Source organism: Salvelinus namaycush, unplaced genomic scaffold, assembly GCF_016432855.1.
Source record: "Salvelinus namaycush isolate Seneca unplaced genomic scaffold, SaNama_1.0 Scaffold620, whole genome shotgun sequence".
NCBI classification, from domain to species: domain Eukaryota; kingdom Metazoa; phylum Chordata; class Actinopteri; order Salmoniformes; family Salmonidae; genus Salvelinus; species Salvelinus namaycush.
In genome coordinates this window covers 60,642-77,422 of record NW_024061332.1, presented here as the reverse complement: position 1 = coordinate 77,422, position 16,781 = coordinate 60,642, and the positions used below count along the sequence as shown (strand labels likewise).

Genomic DNA, 16,781 nt, shown 5'->3' with positions numbered 1-16,781 from the left:
TGTAGGGTGCAACCCCTCCCCCATTGTTGACTAGAATAACTGGGCTAGTAATTCACTAACTAGCAAAGAATATGAACAAATGTGCACAGCTGGCCACATGCAGCTCTCGGGAAGCTTAGAGGGAACGTTGGGCAGGTGACACAATGCAGGCAAACCTCCTCACATCAAACAAAGAACGATGAATCATAACGGTGGATCCCAGTTCTGGTGTTGGTGATGTTAACCTCCCTTCATCATCTATAATCACTGTCCCCTCCCGTCATAAAATAACCACTGTCATCGCTCCCCAAATAGCATCCAGAATCTCACAACAGACAGCTTTATTTTGGCTTTATGACCCTCTTTACTTGACCTATCTGTGTGATCTAGTGTATGGTGTCAGCTGTGGACCTCCGGCCCCTAGCACAGTTACCAGGGGCTTATCTGGAGGAAACAGGATCAGGGAGAAAGACTATCCCATCCCTAAAGATGGGATAACACATTGTAAATCATTTTTAATAGGGGGGTGATATATAAGCTGGTGTGGCTACTGCCCATTCAAAATCCCATAGGGCTGAACAGGGTTTGGGAAACACAATGGAGAGAATGCTTGATCATGAATGACTGTTTTCTGGGGTTCGTTGGCTGGTGTATTTCATCTGTGGTTACTAACCGTGCTGGTCTTGGGTTACTTTAGTATATTTGCCCAGTCGAACTGAGATTAAATTAGTACTGCCAAATCACTACAATAATGAAGGGTGCATGCATGGGATCCCTTTTCTATCTGAGCCTATGATATCAATATACTGTACCTGGGCAAGATGGGATCATAAACACACATATCACGCTTCACTGATAGAGGTTACAGCCCTCTCTCCTCTCACCATACACTTCACTGATAGAGGTTACAGCCCTCTCTCCTCTCACATCACACTTCACTGATAGAGGTTACAGCCCTCTCTCCCTCTCACCATATGCTTCACTGATAGAGGTTACAGCCCTCTCTCCCTCTCACCATATGCTTCACTGATAGAGGTTACAGCCCTCTCTCCCTCTCACCATATGCTTCACTGATAGAGGTTACAGCCCTCTCTCCTCTCACCATACACTTCACTGATAGAGGTTACAGCCCTCTCTCCTCTCACATCACACTTCACTGATAGAGGTTACAGCCCTCTCTCCCTCTCACCATATGCTTCACTGATAGAGGTTACAGCCCTCTCTCCCTCTCACCATATGCTTCACTGATAGAGGTTACAGCCCTCTCTCCTCTCACCATACACTTCACTGATAGAGGTTACAGCCCTCTCTCCTCTCACATCACACTTCACTGATAGAGGTTACAGCCCTCTCTCCCTCTCACCATATGCTTCACTGATAGAGGTTACAGCCCTCTCTCCCTCTCACCATATGCTTCACTGATAGAGGTTACAGCCCTCTCTCCTCTCACCATACACTTCACTGATAGAGGTTACAGCCCTCTCTCCTCTCACCATACACTTCACTGATAGAGGTTACAGCCCTCTCTCCTCTCACCATACACTTCACTGATAGAGGTTACAGCCCTCTCTCCTCTCACCATACACTTCACTGATAGAGGTTACAGCCCTCTCTCCTCTCACCATACACTTCACTGATAGAGGTTACATTCCTCTCTCCTCTCACCATACACTTCACTGATAGAGGTTACAGCCCTCTCTCCTCTCACAGCAGACTTCACTGATAGAGGTTACAGCCCTTCTCCTCTCTACATTTCAATACATTACACACTGTAAGGATAACTATGTCTACCCAGGTCTCCTATAAGGCCGTCATTGGATCCCCTTCAGACCCCCGAAACCTCAAAAGCACCACCTCGCTTAGTCCAACCCTCTCCGGTTTTAACTAGGTGCAAAGCACAAACCCATTCCCCCCACACACCAGGCATTCCAAAACGACTTCTCTCCTGACCTGAAAAAGGCCTTTATTACAGTATAATTGTGTATTTTACGAGCGGTGAGAAGGGTGGGCTCAGTTGACCGTGCGTGGAACTGGATCTGACCGGTGCCATGTATGGTTGAGGTTCAGTGCATGGACCAGGCCTAATGAATCTCCATCAGTTTCTCTATTGGTTTCATAAAGCAGCTGGTTCTACCGTTAGACTGTCGTTTAAAGCCCGGGCGCTTCACCATTCTCTCATATCCCCTCCAAATACCTAGAAGAAGAAAAAGCGCTATAAAACGTTTCATTACATTGCGGTTTAGCGTTCCGCAGCACTCTGTAGTCTGTGGTGCGTTGCTGGTTATTTTATCCTTCTTATAATGACATTAGAGGCAGATAGAGCTGTGAAAAGCATAATTACCTACAGCCGTTATCAACAGAGTTCACTTGGAAGGCGTATACATAGAATGAATTGCCTTACTGCATTAACTCTTTTGGCTAAATAAAAAGCTACTAGGAAACGTGTGTTATAAAGGTGTGTTATAGATCTGTCATTCTCATTGAAAGCAAGTATAAGATGTGGAATATATGTTCTATGTGCGCTATTTCTATGCTTCCCGTTCTTAACTGTACTTTTTGCCTCTTTTATTTTGGGTTTTGTACACCAGCTTCAAACAGCTGAAAATACTACATTTTTGGTTGTGGAAAATATATTTCACAGCGGTTTAGATGGTACAATGATTCTCTACACAAGACTTGCTTGTTTAGTCACATAAACTGAAATTTGGCCAATTATTAGAATTTTAGCAACCAGAAAATGGCGGAGTGCATCTCTAATTGTTAACGCTTGAATTCGGGGAGCCTTGGCTGATCCTAGATCTGTGCTCAACTTAAGGGCAATTTCTACCTCTGCAGTGAGTCAACAGAGTTCACTGGGAAGGCATATACATAGAATGAATTGCCTCGCTGCATTAACTCTTTTGGCTAAATAAAAATCTACTTGGAAACGTGAATGAATAATTCACATTTTCCTATATCTTTTAGGGTTGCCTCTTCTTGTATTTTTACGTCCAGAGCTGGAGCTTCTTTGGATCTGAGTAATTACCTCACGTAACTGCAACAGTGGGAGGCTTGAGGTGTTACGGCAGCGTAACTCAAACGGCATCAATAATGTAGCACAGCTCCTGTTCAAATAAAACTGATCAACCTTTCGCTACTATCTGTCTCACAGGAATTCATTTTCCACTCCATGACCTCTGTGTCTTTTCGAACATGAGGAATAACTGTAGGTGAGCGTTATATTCCCTCCTTGCTGAGAACCACTGAGCTTATCTTCATGTATCACACCATACAAGGAGTAGCCTAAATATTTATCTCTCACGTAAGCAGAATCTTCCCACAATGATCTGTACGTATAGGATACTCCACTCTGTCTTCAGAGAGACAAATGACTGAAAAGGGTACATTAGGCTCCTCGCAAAAGGCTGAGTTTAAAGCTGCAATATAATATACAGTAACGCTTGAATTCGGGAGCTTTTAGCTGATCCTAGATCTGTGCTACCTCTGCAGTGATTGAGCAGCGTGACTCAAACAGCAGGCATTTGTTTCAGCTGCTCCTAATCCCACACCCACACCACCCGCCATCAACCTCCCATATTCACATATCGCAGATCACAGGAACCGCAGAGGCGAGCGTCGAGTCCCCTCCCTCTACCCTGTCATTTGCACCGTAGACTAATGACAGCATCTACGCCACCGAGAAAAGTTTCACAGCCCACGTGGCTCTCCTCCTCACTGCTCCACTCAGCCCAGGATCTGACACTAGCCAGAGAGACAGAGTAATATGAAACTTTGTCAAGCCCGGAGAGAGAAAGTGTTTGATTTTCTGTTCTGCCTGGTCGTTCAGCGAGGACAAAAGCCACTGTCGCTGAAAGACGATACAGAACAACTATCGATTACAAAGGGAGAGAAATGGGGGCCACTGCGGGGACCGGCATGTGATCTCTGGATCGCTTCTCGTGTTAAATTACGCCCCCCAATGCTGTGTTTTTTTTATTTGAAGTCCACCTTGTAGTTAAAGGGGAGAAAGTGGATGCCAGATCCAATGTGTAATGCAATACCAGAACAGGGAGCATTGCTTACAGGAGAGCTTAAATGCTACGTGGTAGAAATCCAACCCCAGGCTTCTGCATGCAGTTCTACAGTATATGGCTTGCATCTATTAGGAGAGGATAAGAGTAAAGTTTGTGGTTAACCAGACATCACCTGCATCAGCTAGTCACTACAAGGATCTGGTCTATTATATCCAATTATGGGCGTTTCACCCTTTGACCTTCAAGTGAGACCAGGAACCACTTTGATTGGAACATATTGGTCACATGACTGACCGTGGAGGGAATCGCGTGCGTTGTTGAGCTGTTGACAATCACAGGGTCCGGTTGTCCATGGTTACCACTGTTGAATGTACACATAGATGTGTAGGTTGTGTGTACTGGGAAGGTGGTGGGATGGCGGTCTTGGCAGACGGGTAGGTCTGCCGCGCCCTGTGGGTATAAGGGCCAGCCAAGGGTTACCAGGGACCTTGCCCATCCTCACGCACCACTGGGGTTTAACGGCATGAGGAAAGACCTCCTCAAAATAAACGAGCCCATCTCCTCCCCATGTGTGCCTAGCCTGGGGCCCAGGAGAAAAGGGTCTGTGAACTCTTACTGTGCATTATATTCATTGTGTACATTATATGCAATGTACAGAGGGGGACCAATTTGTGGTGGTTGGGTTTTAGTAACCATAGTGTGAACAAACTAAAACATCTAGACCCAGATCAGAAACAGATCAGAAGATCAGAAACAACTTTGTGATACCGGAGTGAATGTGGTTGTCTGGCTGTATGCAGTTTCAAACCTGTTAATATTCAGGTCAGGATTCATCTAAATATGCAATGCTTCAGGGCTTCTTATATATAATATATACTATCACTAAAAAGGCCTAAAAGTGAGAAGACATAATGTGTCCCACAACCACCCACCCAGTCTCCCGAACCCTGAATGACCTCTATAACCCCGTGTATCACTGCAGCGGTCTGCCAGGCAGCCAGTCTCCCTCCGCTGAATGACCTCTATAACCCCATGTATCACTGCAGCGGTCTGCCAGGCAGCCAGTCTCCCTCCGCTGAATGACCTCTATAACCCCCTGTATCACTGCAGCGGTCTGCCAGGCAGCCAGTCTCCCTCCGCTGAATGACCTCTATAACCCCATGTATCACTGCAGCGGTCTGCCAGGCAGCCAGTCTCCCTCCGCTGAATGACCTCTATAACCCCCTGTATCACTGCAGCGGTCTGCCAGGCAGCCAGTCTCCCTCCGCTGAATGACCTCTATAACCCCATGTATCACTGCAGCGGTCTGCCAGGCAGCCAGTCTCCCTCCGCTGAATGACCTCTATAACCCCCTGTATCACTGCAGCGGTCTGCCAGGCAGCCAGTCTCCCTCCGCTGAATGACCTCTATAACCCCCTGTATCACTGCAGCGGTCTGCCAGGCAGCCAGTCTCCCTCCGCTGAATGACCTCTATAACCCCATGTATCACTGCAGCGGTCTGCCAGGCAGCCAGTCTCCCTCCGCTGAATGACCTCTATAACCCCCTGTATCACTGCAGCGGTCTGCCAGGCAGCCAGTCTCCCTCCGCTGAATGACCTCTATAACCCCATGTATCACTGCAGCGGTCTGCCAGGCAGCCAGTCTCCCTCCGCTGAATGACCTCTATAACCCCCTGTATCACTGCAGCGGTCTGCCAGGCAGCCAGTCTCCCTCCGCTGAATGACCTCTATAACCCCATGTATCACTGCAGCGGTCTGCCAGGCAGCCAGTCTCCCTCCGCTGAATGACCTCTATAACCCCCTTTATCACTGCAGCGGTCTGCCAGGCAGCCAGTCTCCCTCCGCTGAATGACCTCTATAACCCCATGTATCACTGCAGCGGTCTGCCAGGCAGCCAGTCTCCCTCCGCTGAATGACCTCTATAACCCCGTGTATCACTGCAGCGGTCTGCCAGGCAGCCATGTCTCTGTGTGGGAGGGAACCTTCAGCTGTGAACGTCACGGCTGATGTGAACTTTAGAAACATCAACATCTCACGTAGACCTAGTTTGAAACCAAACAGAATGTACTGGAGGCCTTGTCAGAAGAACTTTCTTCCACCAAGCCTGTTTCTTATAACAGCAAGGACTCTCTTCATCTCCTTCTTATGTCCACCTTCAATCCCATCACACACAAAGTCGAGTCATAAAAGATTCCCTTTCTGTGACAAAGTGTTCGTTGGATGTGAGTAATTACCTCATGTAACTGCAACAGTGGGAGACTTGAGGTGTTACGGCAGCGTAACTCAAACAGCATCAATAATACAGTACAGCTCCTGTTCAAATAAAACTGATCTACCATTCTCTAAAATCTGTATTTTACAGGAATTTGTTTTCTAGCCTGATATTAACGTAACTCTAATTCACTCCTTTACCACACTTATCCAAAGTGTTTAAGCCCCGAAATGATCTTTCATAATGTTTCAGGCTGAAAAACACCTTCTGAATTTGCTGACACTTCCCAGAAAATCTGTCCGCTAAGAGCTTACGAGTGTAAATCTGCAAGTAATCAGGGCTTCTAGTCCTTTTCGTTCCCTGCCTTACCCCTGTTGTTTTACTGCCCCCCCCCCTCCAACTCCCAGAGTGTACATACACAGACATCAATGAGAACAACTTTTTGAAAAGCAATGAATTAAAAAACATGTGTTGTAATTCTATAACAAAGGGATAGTACATTTAAGGCCTAAAGCTAGAAGCAAGCCTTTTTTACTATATCCACCCGCATGGCTATAGCCATGGCAACGCGTCACCATCATAGCCATACAGTCTGAGGGTTTTTCACCACCAAAACCACACTTTATCAGGCCCGCCTGCTTTCCCTCCAAAAAACATATAATCCCTGACGTAGTACTCTGGTGTGGTTGAAATTCTCCTCGCCTCCAAACCATCTCAAATTACCCATCGTAAACACTCCCTTCCCTACTCCCTCAGTCGCCAAACTACTAACAAGAATGCTAACTTACTTGCCCTCTAACTCACTAAATACTCATAAAGTACCTTTGATACTCATAAACTAATACTTACTAAACCAATATTCCTAAACCAATAGTCCTAAACCAATATTTACTAAACCAATACTTACTAAACCAATACTCCTAAACTAATACTTACTAAATCAATACTCCTAAACCAATACTTACTAAACCAATACTCCTAAACCAATACTCCTAAACCAATAGTCCTAAACCAATATTTACTAAAGCAATACTTACTAAAGCAATACTTACTAAACCAATACTCCTAAACCAATACTGACTAAACCAATACTCCTAAACCAATACTGACTAAACCAATACTCATAAACCAATACTTACTAAACCAATACTCCTAAACCAATACTTACTAAACCAATACTCCTAAACCAATAGTCCTAAACCAATACTTACTAAACCAATATTTACTAAACCAATATTTACTAAACCAACACTTACTAAACCAATTCTCCTAAACCAATACTCCTAAACCAATAGTCCTAAACCAATACTTACTAAACCAATATTTACTAAACCAATATTTACTAAACCAACACTTACTAAACCAATACTCCTAAACCAATACTTACTAAACCAATACTCCTAAACCAATACTCCTAAACCAATAGTCCTAAACCAATACTTACTAAACCAATACTCCTAAACCAATACTTACTAAACCAATACTCCTAAACCAATACTCCTAAACCAATAGTCCTAAACCAATACTTACTAAACCAATATTTACTAAACCAATACTTACTAAACCAACACTTACTAAACCAATAGTCCTAAACCAATATTTACTAAACCAATACTTACTAAACCAACACTTACTCATCACTCCAAAAAAGTATTAGCTCCCAGCGTCCGGTTATAACTCTACTGGGGGCACAAAAGCTCACTCTGGGCATCGTTTTTCTATAATGAACCACAACCTTACCAGGGCGACAATGAGCAATGAGTTAAGGAGGAGCTGGCGACACAAAACATAGATCATCTGTAACTGAGACCAGATCTGACATTTCAAAGACAGTGTTGGGTGTGAGAGGTGTCCCTTCTGCAAGAACATGAGTTTATGAGTATTGTGGTTTCTCTAATGGGAATTTTGCTGTTTGGCTTATATCGGCAGCATTCACCCAACCCCCTCTCCTAAAAATGAACAACTAGGCTTCTGATTATATTGTCACAACAAAAAAGGCATATAAACGCTGAACAAAACATGCTGTTTGAAAGGCCTTGCAAAAGACGTACGTTCTTGAAATTCATAGCATACTTAGGCAGCAACCCTATAGATTCATGCACTTATCAATAGGCAGATTCAACCGTCACACTCATTAATAGGCAGCTGCAACCGTCACACTCATCAATAGGCAGCTTCAACCGTCACACTCATCAATAGGCTGCTTCAACCGTCACACTCATCAATAGGCAGCTTCAACCGTCACACTCATCAATAGGCAGCTTCAACCGTCACACTCATCAATAGGCTGCTTCAACCGTCACACTCATCAATAGGCTGCTTCAACCGTCACACTCATCAATAGGCAGCTTCAACCGTCACACTCATCAATAGGCAGCTTCAACCGTCACACTCATCAATAGGCTGCTTCAACCGTCACACTCATCAATAGGCTGCTTCAACGGTCACACTCATCAATAGGCTGCTTCAACCGTCACACTCATCAATAGGCTGCTTCAACGGTCATACTCATCAATAGGCAGCTTCAACGGTCACACTCATCAATAGGCAGCTTCAACCGTCACACTCATCAATAGGCAGCTGCAACCATCACACTCATCAATAGGCTGCTTCAACCGTCACACTCATCAATAGGCTGCTTCAACCGTCACACTCATCAATAGGCTGCTTCAACGGTCACACTTATCAATAGGCTGCTTCAACGGTCATACTCATCAATAGGCAGCTTCAACCGTCACACTTATCAATAGGCAGCTTCAACCGTCACACTCATCAATAGGCAGCTTCAACCGTCACACTCATCAATAGGCTGCTTCAACGGTCACACTTATCAATAGGCTGCTTCAACGGTCATACTCATCAATAGGCAGCTTCAACGGTCATACTCATCAATAGGCAGCTTCAACCGTCACACTCATCAATAGGCAGCTTCAACGGTCACACTCATCAATAGGCTGCTTCAACGGTCACACTCATCAATAGGCTGCTTCAACGGTCACACTTATCAATAGGCAGCTTCAACGGTCACACTCATCAATAGGCTGCTTCAACCGTCACACTCATCAATAGGCTGCTTCAACGGTCACACTCATCAATAGGCTGCTTCAACCGTCACACTCATCAATAGGCAGCTTCAATGGTCACACTCATCAATAGGCAGCTTCAACCGTCACACTCATCAATAGGCAGCTTCAACCGTCACACTCATCAATAGGCAGCTTCAACCGTCACACTCATCAATAGGCTGCTTCAACCGTCACACTTATCAATAGGCAGCTTCAACCGTCACACTCATCAATAGGCAGCTTCAACCGTCACACTCATCAATAGGCAGCTTCAACCGTCACACTCATCAATAGGCTGCTTCAACCGTCACACTCATCAATAGGCTGCTTCAACCGTCACACTCATCAATAGGCTGCTTCAACCATCACACTCATCAATAGGCAGCTTCAACCGTCACACTCATCAATAGGCAGCTGCAACCGTCACACTCATCAATAGGCAGCTTCAACCGTCACACTCATCAATAGGCTGCTTCAACGGTCACACTTATCAATAGGCTGCTTCAACGGTCACACTTATCAATAGGCTGCTTCAACGGTCACACTTATCAATAGGCTGCTTCAACGGTCACACTCATCAATAGGCAGCTTCAACCGTCACACTTATCAATAGGCTGCTTCAACGGTCACACTTATCAATAGGCTGCTTCAACCGTCACACTCATCAATAGGCAGCTTCAACCGTCACACTTATCAATAGGCAGCTTCAACCGTCACACTCATCAATAGGCAGCTTCAACCGTCACACTCATCAATAGGCTGCTTCAACCGTCACACTTATCAATAGGCAGCTTCAACCGTCACACTCATCAATAGGCAGCTTCAACCGTCACACTCATCAATAGGCAGCTTCAACCGTCACACTCATCAATAGGCTGCTTCAACCGTCACACTCATCAATAGGCTTCTTCAACCGTCACACTCATCAATAGGCTGCTTCAACCGTCACACTCATCAATAGGCAGCTTCAACGGTCACACTCATCAATAGGCTGCTTCAACCGTCACACTCATCAATAGGCTGCTTCAACCGTCACACTCATCACTAGGCTGCTTCAACCGTCACACTCATCAATAGGCAGCTTCAACCGTCACACTCATCAATAGGCTGCTTCAACCGTCACACTCATCAATAGGCTGCTTCAACCGTCACACTCATCAATAGGCTGCTTCAACCGTCACACTCATCAATAGGCTGCTTCAACCGTCACACTCATCAATAGGCTGCTTCAACCGTCACACTCATCAATAGGCTGCTTCAACCGTCACACTTATCAATAGGCTGCTTCAACGGTCATACTCATCAATAGGCTGCTTCAACGGTCACACTCATCAATAGGCAGCTTCAACCGTCACACTCATCAATAGGCTGCTTCAACGGGTCACACTCATCAATAGGCTGCTTCAACGGTCACACTCATCAATAGGCAGCTTCAACCGTCACACTCATCAATAGGCTGCTTCAACGGGTCACACTCATCAATAGGCTGCTTCAACCATCACACTCATCAATAGGCTGCTTCAACCGTCACACTCATCAATAATACTCCTGACCCTTAGTGCCATTAAGGCTATTGAACGGCTTTTCCAAACAACCAGTTGAGGCAAATCAATGGCAAATGTATCCTGCTTTAGAAAGCAACAGAGACACAAACCCGGTAGTCTAACTGTACAAAGTTACAGAGCGAACACCAAGTTCAGACATCCCTGTTTTGATGAAATAACTCTCATGCCCTTTGCGTTTTTCAATGGGCACTGATAAATTTAAAGTAAACCTCACCCACCGACACAACAATGCCCTCACGAAACACCACTTCCTTCCCTGACTGGGCTACGATGGACGTAAGTACGACGGTTGGCACTTTTAAGAGGGAGTGAGAGTAGGAGTTCCCTAGTGTTGGAGTTGATTCCTTGACAAAGCTCCCGTTGATTCCAGGGGCTCCATAGTAAGCAACGTTGAGTCATTAATTGCGTAATTAAAAGCCCAACTGTGCTGGGAGATGACGGCGCGTGTGGCCCATCGATGCCTCTGTTGTTCCCTGAGACAGTGCTTCAATCAATCATTGAGGCTGACTTAACTCATTGGAGCGCACACCAATAAGGGGTCATGAGGCAACGATAGAACAGTTAGAGAGGGATTCCGACATACAATATGGATCAGAATTTCCAAATGCATGTGGATGTACATATGGAAACCATTTCTGTCACAGTTAAGCCACACCAAACTACTCCCAGCCATTACCCGACTCCCCACAGATTGAATTGTTTTGCTCCTCTGAAAGAAGCGTGGGGGATGTTTTCCTTACAAGTCCCCAAGGACCTACAATGCATTTCTGGGTTACATGGGGGGGGGGGGGGTCTGACGCGATTGGGATCACAGATGTGTGGTGATACATCACTAGGAATACTAAAAGTCACTTAGACATTCCATTTCAGGATGCTTCCTGAAGACGCTTCATTTGTCTATGGAGAACAATTCACACTTGCACCTTTGGTGTCAATAGGACTGCATCCTATTCCTCTACTATCGTATTCCTCAGACACATACCACTTGATCAGTCTGTTAGTGATGCCATTTAAAAGCGATGCAGGTCAAATGTTGTTTGTTAAAGGAAAATACCACTCAAAAACTATATTTTGGTATTTGTTTAATTAGTCCCCTGTTGATACAGTCCCAAGATGTGTTGCATGTCAGCGATCAAGTTTTCAAGATCTAGAACTTTCAAAATACAGGAAGTGCCACAGTATGATGCGTTTTGCAAGAGCTTTCAGGGGAGAGTTCAGAGTTCACAACAAATTAATTTCCTAATCTATGAACTCAGCCCTCAAGCTATCAATCTACTCCTGTTGAGACATCCCCCTGCCTCCTTCTTGTACTGGAAGGCCTTCCTCATAAGTGACAACAGAACAAAAACTCAACATACAAATGTATTTTTTATGTTCTGTCCCTGATCTAGTTTGGAGGGAAACCATTCAGATTGGCCCCCGGAACACCAGAATACTCACAATACTAATTGAGCTCAATTTTCCCTTGTAGAAGAATGATTGGCTCGCGTTCTTCCCCCGTGCCAGTAAAACTCCAGTCATTTCAAACACATGGCTTTTTATTGATATTACCATTGGCTGACATAGGGCCAGCCCTGTGCCCAGGAAAAACATTTGACGTGATTGAGAAAACAGAGACGCACCAAGAACATCCCATTGAGCTAGAACCACCATGTGATTTCCACCTCCTCCCCTTCGGCCTCCAGAACGCTCCTGTACAGAACTGAACAGCAGCACAGTGTCAAGAAGACATACAAAGACTGTCTTCTCAAGAATGCAGACTTGACAGATGTGCTTGCTTTTTTTCAGCCCTGTCCTAACAAACACAAATGCAGCTCTCTCCACTAACAATCGGGAGAGAGACCAGGGAGCATGCGACTCTTGACCTCTGTCAAAGGAAGCCATTTGATAGATGACTATGGAGGTCAGGATTCTGATTGGTATTCAGCTTTCCCCGTACATGAGCAGTGGGCCTGAACGCAGTCTGTCTCTCTCTCCTTCTCTCTCTCGCTCTCTCTTTCACTCTCCCCATCTCTCTCTCTCCCAGGGGTGTAAATTATCACAGTGACATTGATAGTTACAGAGGGTCACCAGCGCTGAACTTACACTGAGTGGACTCACAGGGAGTTGTGGCTAGGACACTGACACTTAGTCATGAACTCATGAGAGGGCCATGATGGCTTTCTTCACTCCACTGTGACATGGTCAGATACAGGTAGTGTAATAGAAAGCAGTCATAGTAGAGGGCTTCAGTAGGGGCTTCAGTAGAGGCTTCAGTAGAGGGATTCGGTAGAGGGCTTCGGTTGTACGTTCAGAATTGTGCAATCATATAGACAGTCACTCGTATCCTGGAAAAGTGTACGGCAATGTGAGAGTAACTGGACTGACAGACAAATAGACAGACAGACCCTCCAACACATTCTCTCTTTCTCTCTCCGTCATTTATTCACACACACACACACACACAAGGCTCGGTCATCTCTGGGTTGAGGAGTCTCATGCCCCACGTTTGTCTAGGTTTTGCTCGATGAGTGTCTGCACACTGCACATGAGACACAAGCACGCACGCGCACACACACACACACACACACACACACACACACACACACACACACACACACACACACACACACACACACACACACACACACACACACACATACATACATACATACATACAGGGATACGCCATTACTCTAACAGAGTAGGCCGTGCAACCCGCACATAGGGTTCAACGAGCAGTACTGACAACCAGTGAAGGGTCTGTGACCCCAAGGAGGTGTTAGTAAAGCTAACCAGAGCCCCCAACTGCTCCTAACTCTCTAGTGGGGAGTCGCCGGCAAGGGACAAAACCTGTTGGTATGATGTGTATGAACTTGGAACAATGATTTATCTGTGTGAGCTGTAATAGAGAGAAATTGATTTGTTCTGGGGATTTTACACTGAATTCCCTGAGCCCTCCTAATTTATGCCCATATACAGATGTAGGACTTTAATTTGACCAGTTTCTCACAGCAGGAAAATAATCCTGCAGCAACAGGAAATGTGAATTATTGTGTTGATTATAATTAATGGACATTTTTGTAGGGTTTATAAATGTTTAGTCAGGGCAAATCAAGTCTGACATTTGAAAGTGTAAATTACTAACTTTAGAAGTCTTTTTAAACTTTGAATACACTACACATTTTAGTTAGCCTTTCCTACTGTGAATGACATTTCCTGCAACAACAGGGTGATCAAATTAAGATCCTACATCTGTAGGAGTCCTGCTGCTTTTAGTTCACCCAGTAACAAGGGTCCCATGATGAGCCAAAAATATACATTGATTTAATCATGAAACAGTGGGGGGAAAAACTTAGACTAGTGTGTCATTTTTTTATTTAACTAAGCAAGTCAGTTAAGAACAAAATCTTATTTACAATGATGGCCTAGGGACAGTGGGTTAACTGCCTTGTTCAGGGGCAGAACGACATATGTTTACCTTGTCAACTCAGTGATTCAATCTAGCAACCTTTCAGTTACTGGCCCAACGCTCTAACCACTAGGCCCAACGCTCTAACCACTAGGCCCAACGCTCTAACCACTAGGCCCAACGCTCTAACCACTAGGCCCAACGCTCTAACCACTAGGCCCAACGCTCTAACCACTAGGCTACCTGACGCCCCAGTATGTGATTGAAGGCTTGCTCATCTTAAAGTACAGTATAGGCTACAATCATTTTTTCAGCCTAATTACAATTCTGATCATGATTATTGTTGTTTTAATTTCTCATCACAATCCCCAATGCCTAAAACTAAAGTTGGACTATTTAACCCTACACTCAATTGTGGATGGATGTCCAAATTGGAGTCTCAAACGTTCTGCAATCCAAATGAATTGCTCTCTCCGCTTGGTTTCTGGATAATAGCGTTCCAATGAGTCCTGGAAAGCATGGGCTACTCCAGGATTGTGTCAACCTATTTAGCCATGCAAGCGTGCTGCACTCGACAAATATATTCTAATTATAACATGTCTTTCAATTTAAATTTTATATTTTCACCGGAGAGAGCAGCATTATTACAACCGGGCAAGAAGCGTGTTAGTATCCCTCTCCTCCTGTCAGTGATGTGCTCTGACAACACAAAGAAGCTCCCGTCCCCGTTTCATCACTCTGTGTCACGGAATGACAGAGGCTGCATGTCCTGGTTACTCCGACATTAGAGAAAGGAAGGAACCATGCATGTATAATAATGAACTTATAGTCATAACCTACATATCCCCGTTGTTGTTATTGTGTCACTTCATGCGTCATTGTAAGCGACAGTATATTGATTTTAACAATGGAATACCAAGTAACTCCTCTATAGCCTATTTGTGTAGCTTGTTTGTTCAATGCAACAGGAGAAAGCATTTGCATTAAACAAAGTAGAATCGCATTTACATTAAACAAAGTGACCTTTTCTGAGGGGAGTGAACCATGACTCTCTATCTCTAATGCTCTCATGGAATAACACAAATAAGCATGAATAGACAATGGAACATGCAAACACCCAGACGCGCAGCGATCCTCGCGAAACTGCTTGCACCCGAGGGGTTTTTGAGACTGTAAAGATGACAGACAAGTGGAGCTGATGATGTTGCCATAGGTACGGCTCTACGGGAGGTCATACCTGTCATCGTAGCAGAAATCCGCGTTCAGTGTGTTGAGATAGAGGACCAATGCCACCGCGCTACACACCAACTCTGTAATCATGTCTTAAAAAGAGAATAGGGTGGGGGAAAGTAAAGAAAAATACTAGATGCGAATTTCCGTTTCTGTATTGTCTCCTCTCCTCATTTGGCCGCTCCGTAACACTAAGAGACCCAATCCCATGTAAAAGCAAAGTGTCTGAAAGTTTGCGCGATCCAGGCCATATTCCTTTTAACCCATTTTGCGCCGTATCGGGTCAGAGCTATTTTGAGACGAAACTAGGGCGGCATGCCTGCTGGTTAGCGCACAGCTGACTGCATTTCGCTATTTCGCTGTCCTCTGTGCTTGCATCCTCATCCGCGTCACAGATACTCACTGGTAGGAGCCGCGTGTGGTTTTAGAGACCGTGAGCATGTGCAAAGCCCCTCCTCCGCTCTCAATGGTCGAGCTCGTAGCATTGAGAGAGGTGATAGGTGCTAAAATACGTAGGCTATTTATTTAACGCACTCTTGCCTCATGAATCATATATTCAGTGCACTAGCCTGCCTAAATAAACCAGCCCACTGTCATATAAAGATACCATAGCTGCCAGTTTGTAAAATAGGAATAGCTTTTTTGTCTAACTATGTATTCAAAAACAATGCCAATGTCATGTTTTTATTAAAATGATTGACTGTGAGTTATATTGAATATGTTTAAGCAAATATAGCCTATATATGTGATTTATATATAGCCTAAGCTGTAGCATGCATGTATGGCTCTTTTAACTAATGACAGTTATGCCTTATCCCCACAACAGACAAAGCCCCACTCTGTTGATGTCTGACCTCCTGCAAACACCCTTTAATGGTGAAGTCTGTTCAAAAGTCTAGAGTGTTGATTCTGCTCAATGTACCCCCTATATTAAATTATCCTGTTTTACTGTATGTTTATGCATAACGTTGATTAATTGGTTATACAGTGGCGCCTGTGGAGCTACAAGAGAGAGGGAGGAACCCTAGAGAGAGCGGGAGAGAGACAGATGGATAGGAAGAAAAGGGAAAGAGAGAGGGAGGTAGAGAGAGGTAAATACAAGGTGAAGAGCACGAGAAAGAGCTATGAGAGATAAAGAGGGAGCTAAAGGGGGAGGGAAAAAGAGTGGTAGATGAATAGATAGAGAGAGGATGATTAATGAACTGTAGTAACACCCTGCGGCGAGGAGGAGGATCAATATTGTGAGGCGTTGTTGTTGCATATGATTCATCCTGGCGAGCATGTGGCTTGAAAACCATGCTGCAAATGGCGAGGCCCCACTGGGCAC

General features: G+C 44.9%; 1 protein-coding gene across 1 annotated transcript in view; it reads right to left on the bottom strand.

Moving 5' to 3' along the window:
• LOC120042149 (protein O-mannosyl-transferase TMTC2-like) overlaps nucleotides 1–15,835 on the bottom strand; it is a 79,328-nt gene extending 63,493 nt beyond the window's left edge. The window contains exon 1 of the mRNA XM_038987005.1: nucleotides 15,462–15,835. Within this exon, the coding sequence (XP_038842933.1) occupies nucleotides 15,462–15,544 (83 nt within the window). The 5' untranslated portion in view covers nucleotides 15,545–15,835. The remainder of the gene's footprint in view (nucleotides 1–15,461) is intronic.
• Nucleotides 15,836–16,781: the final 946 nt, after the last annotated feature.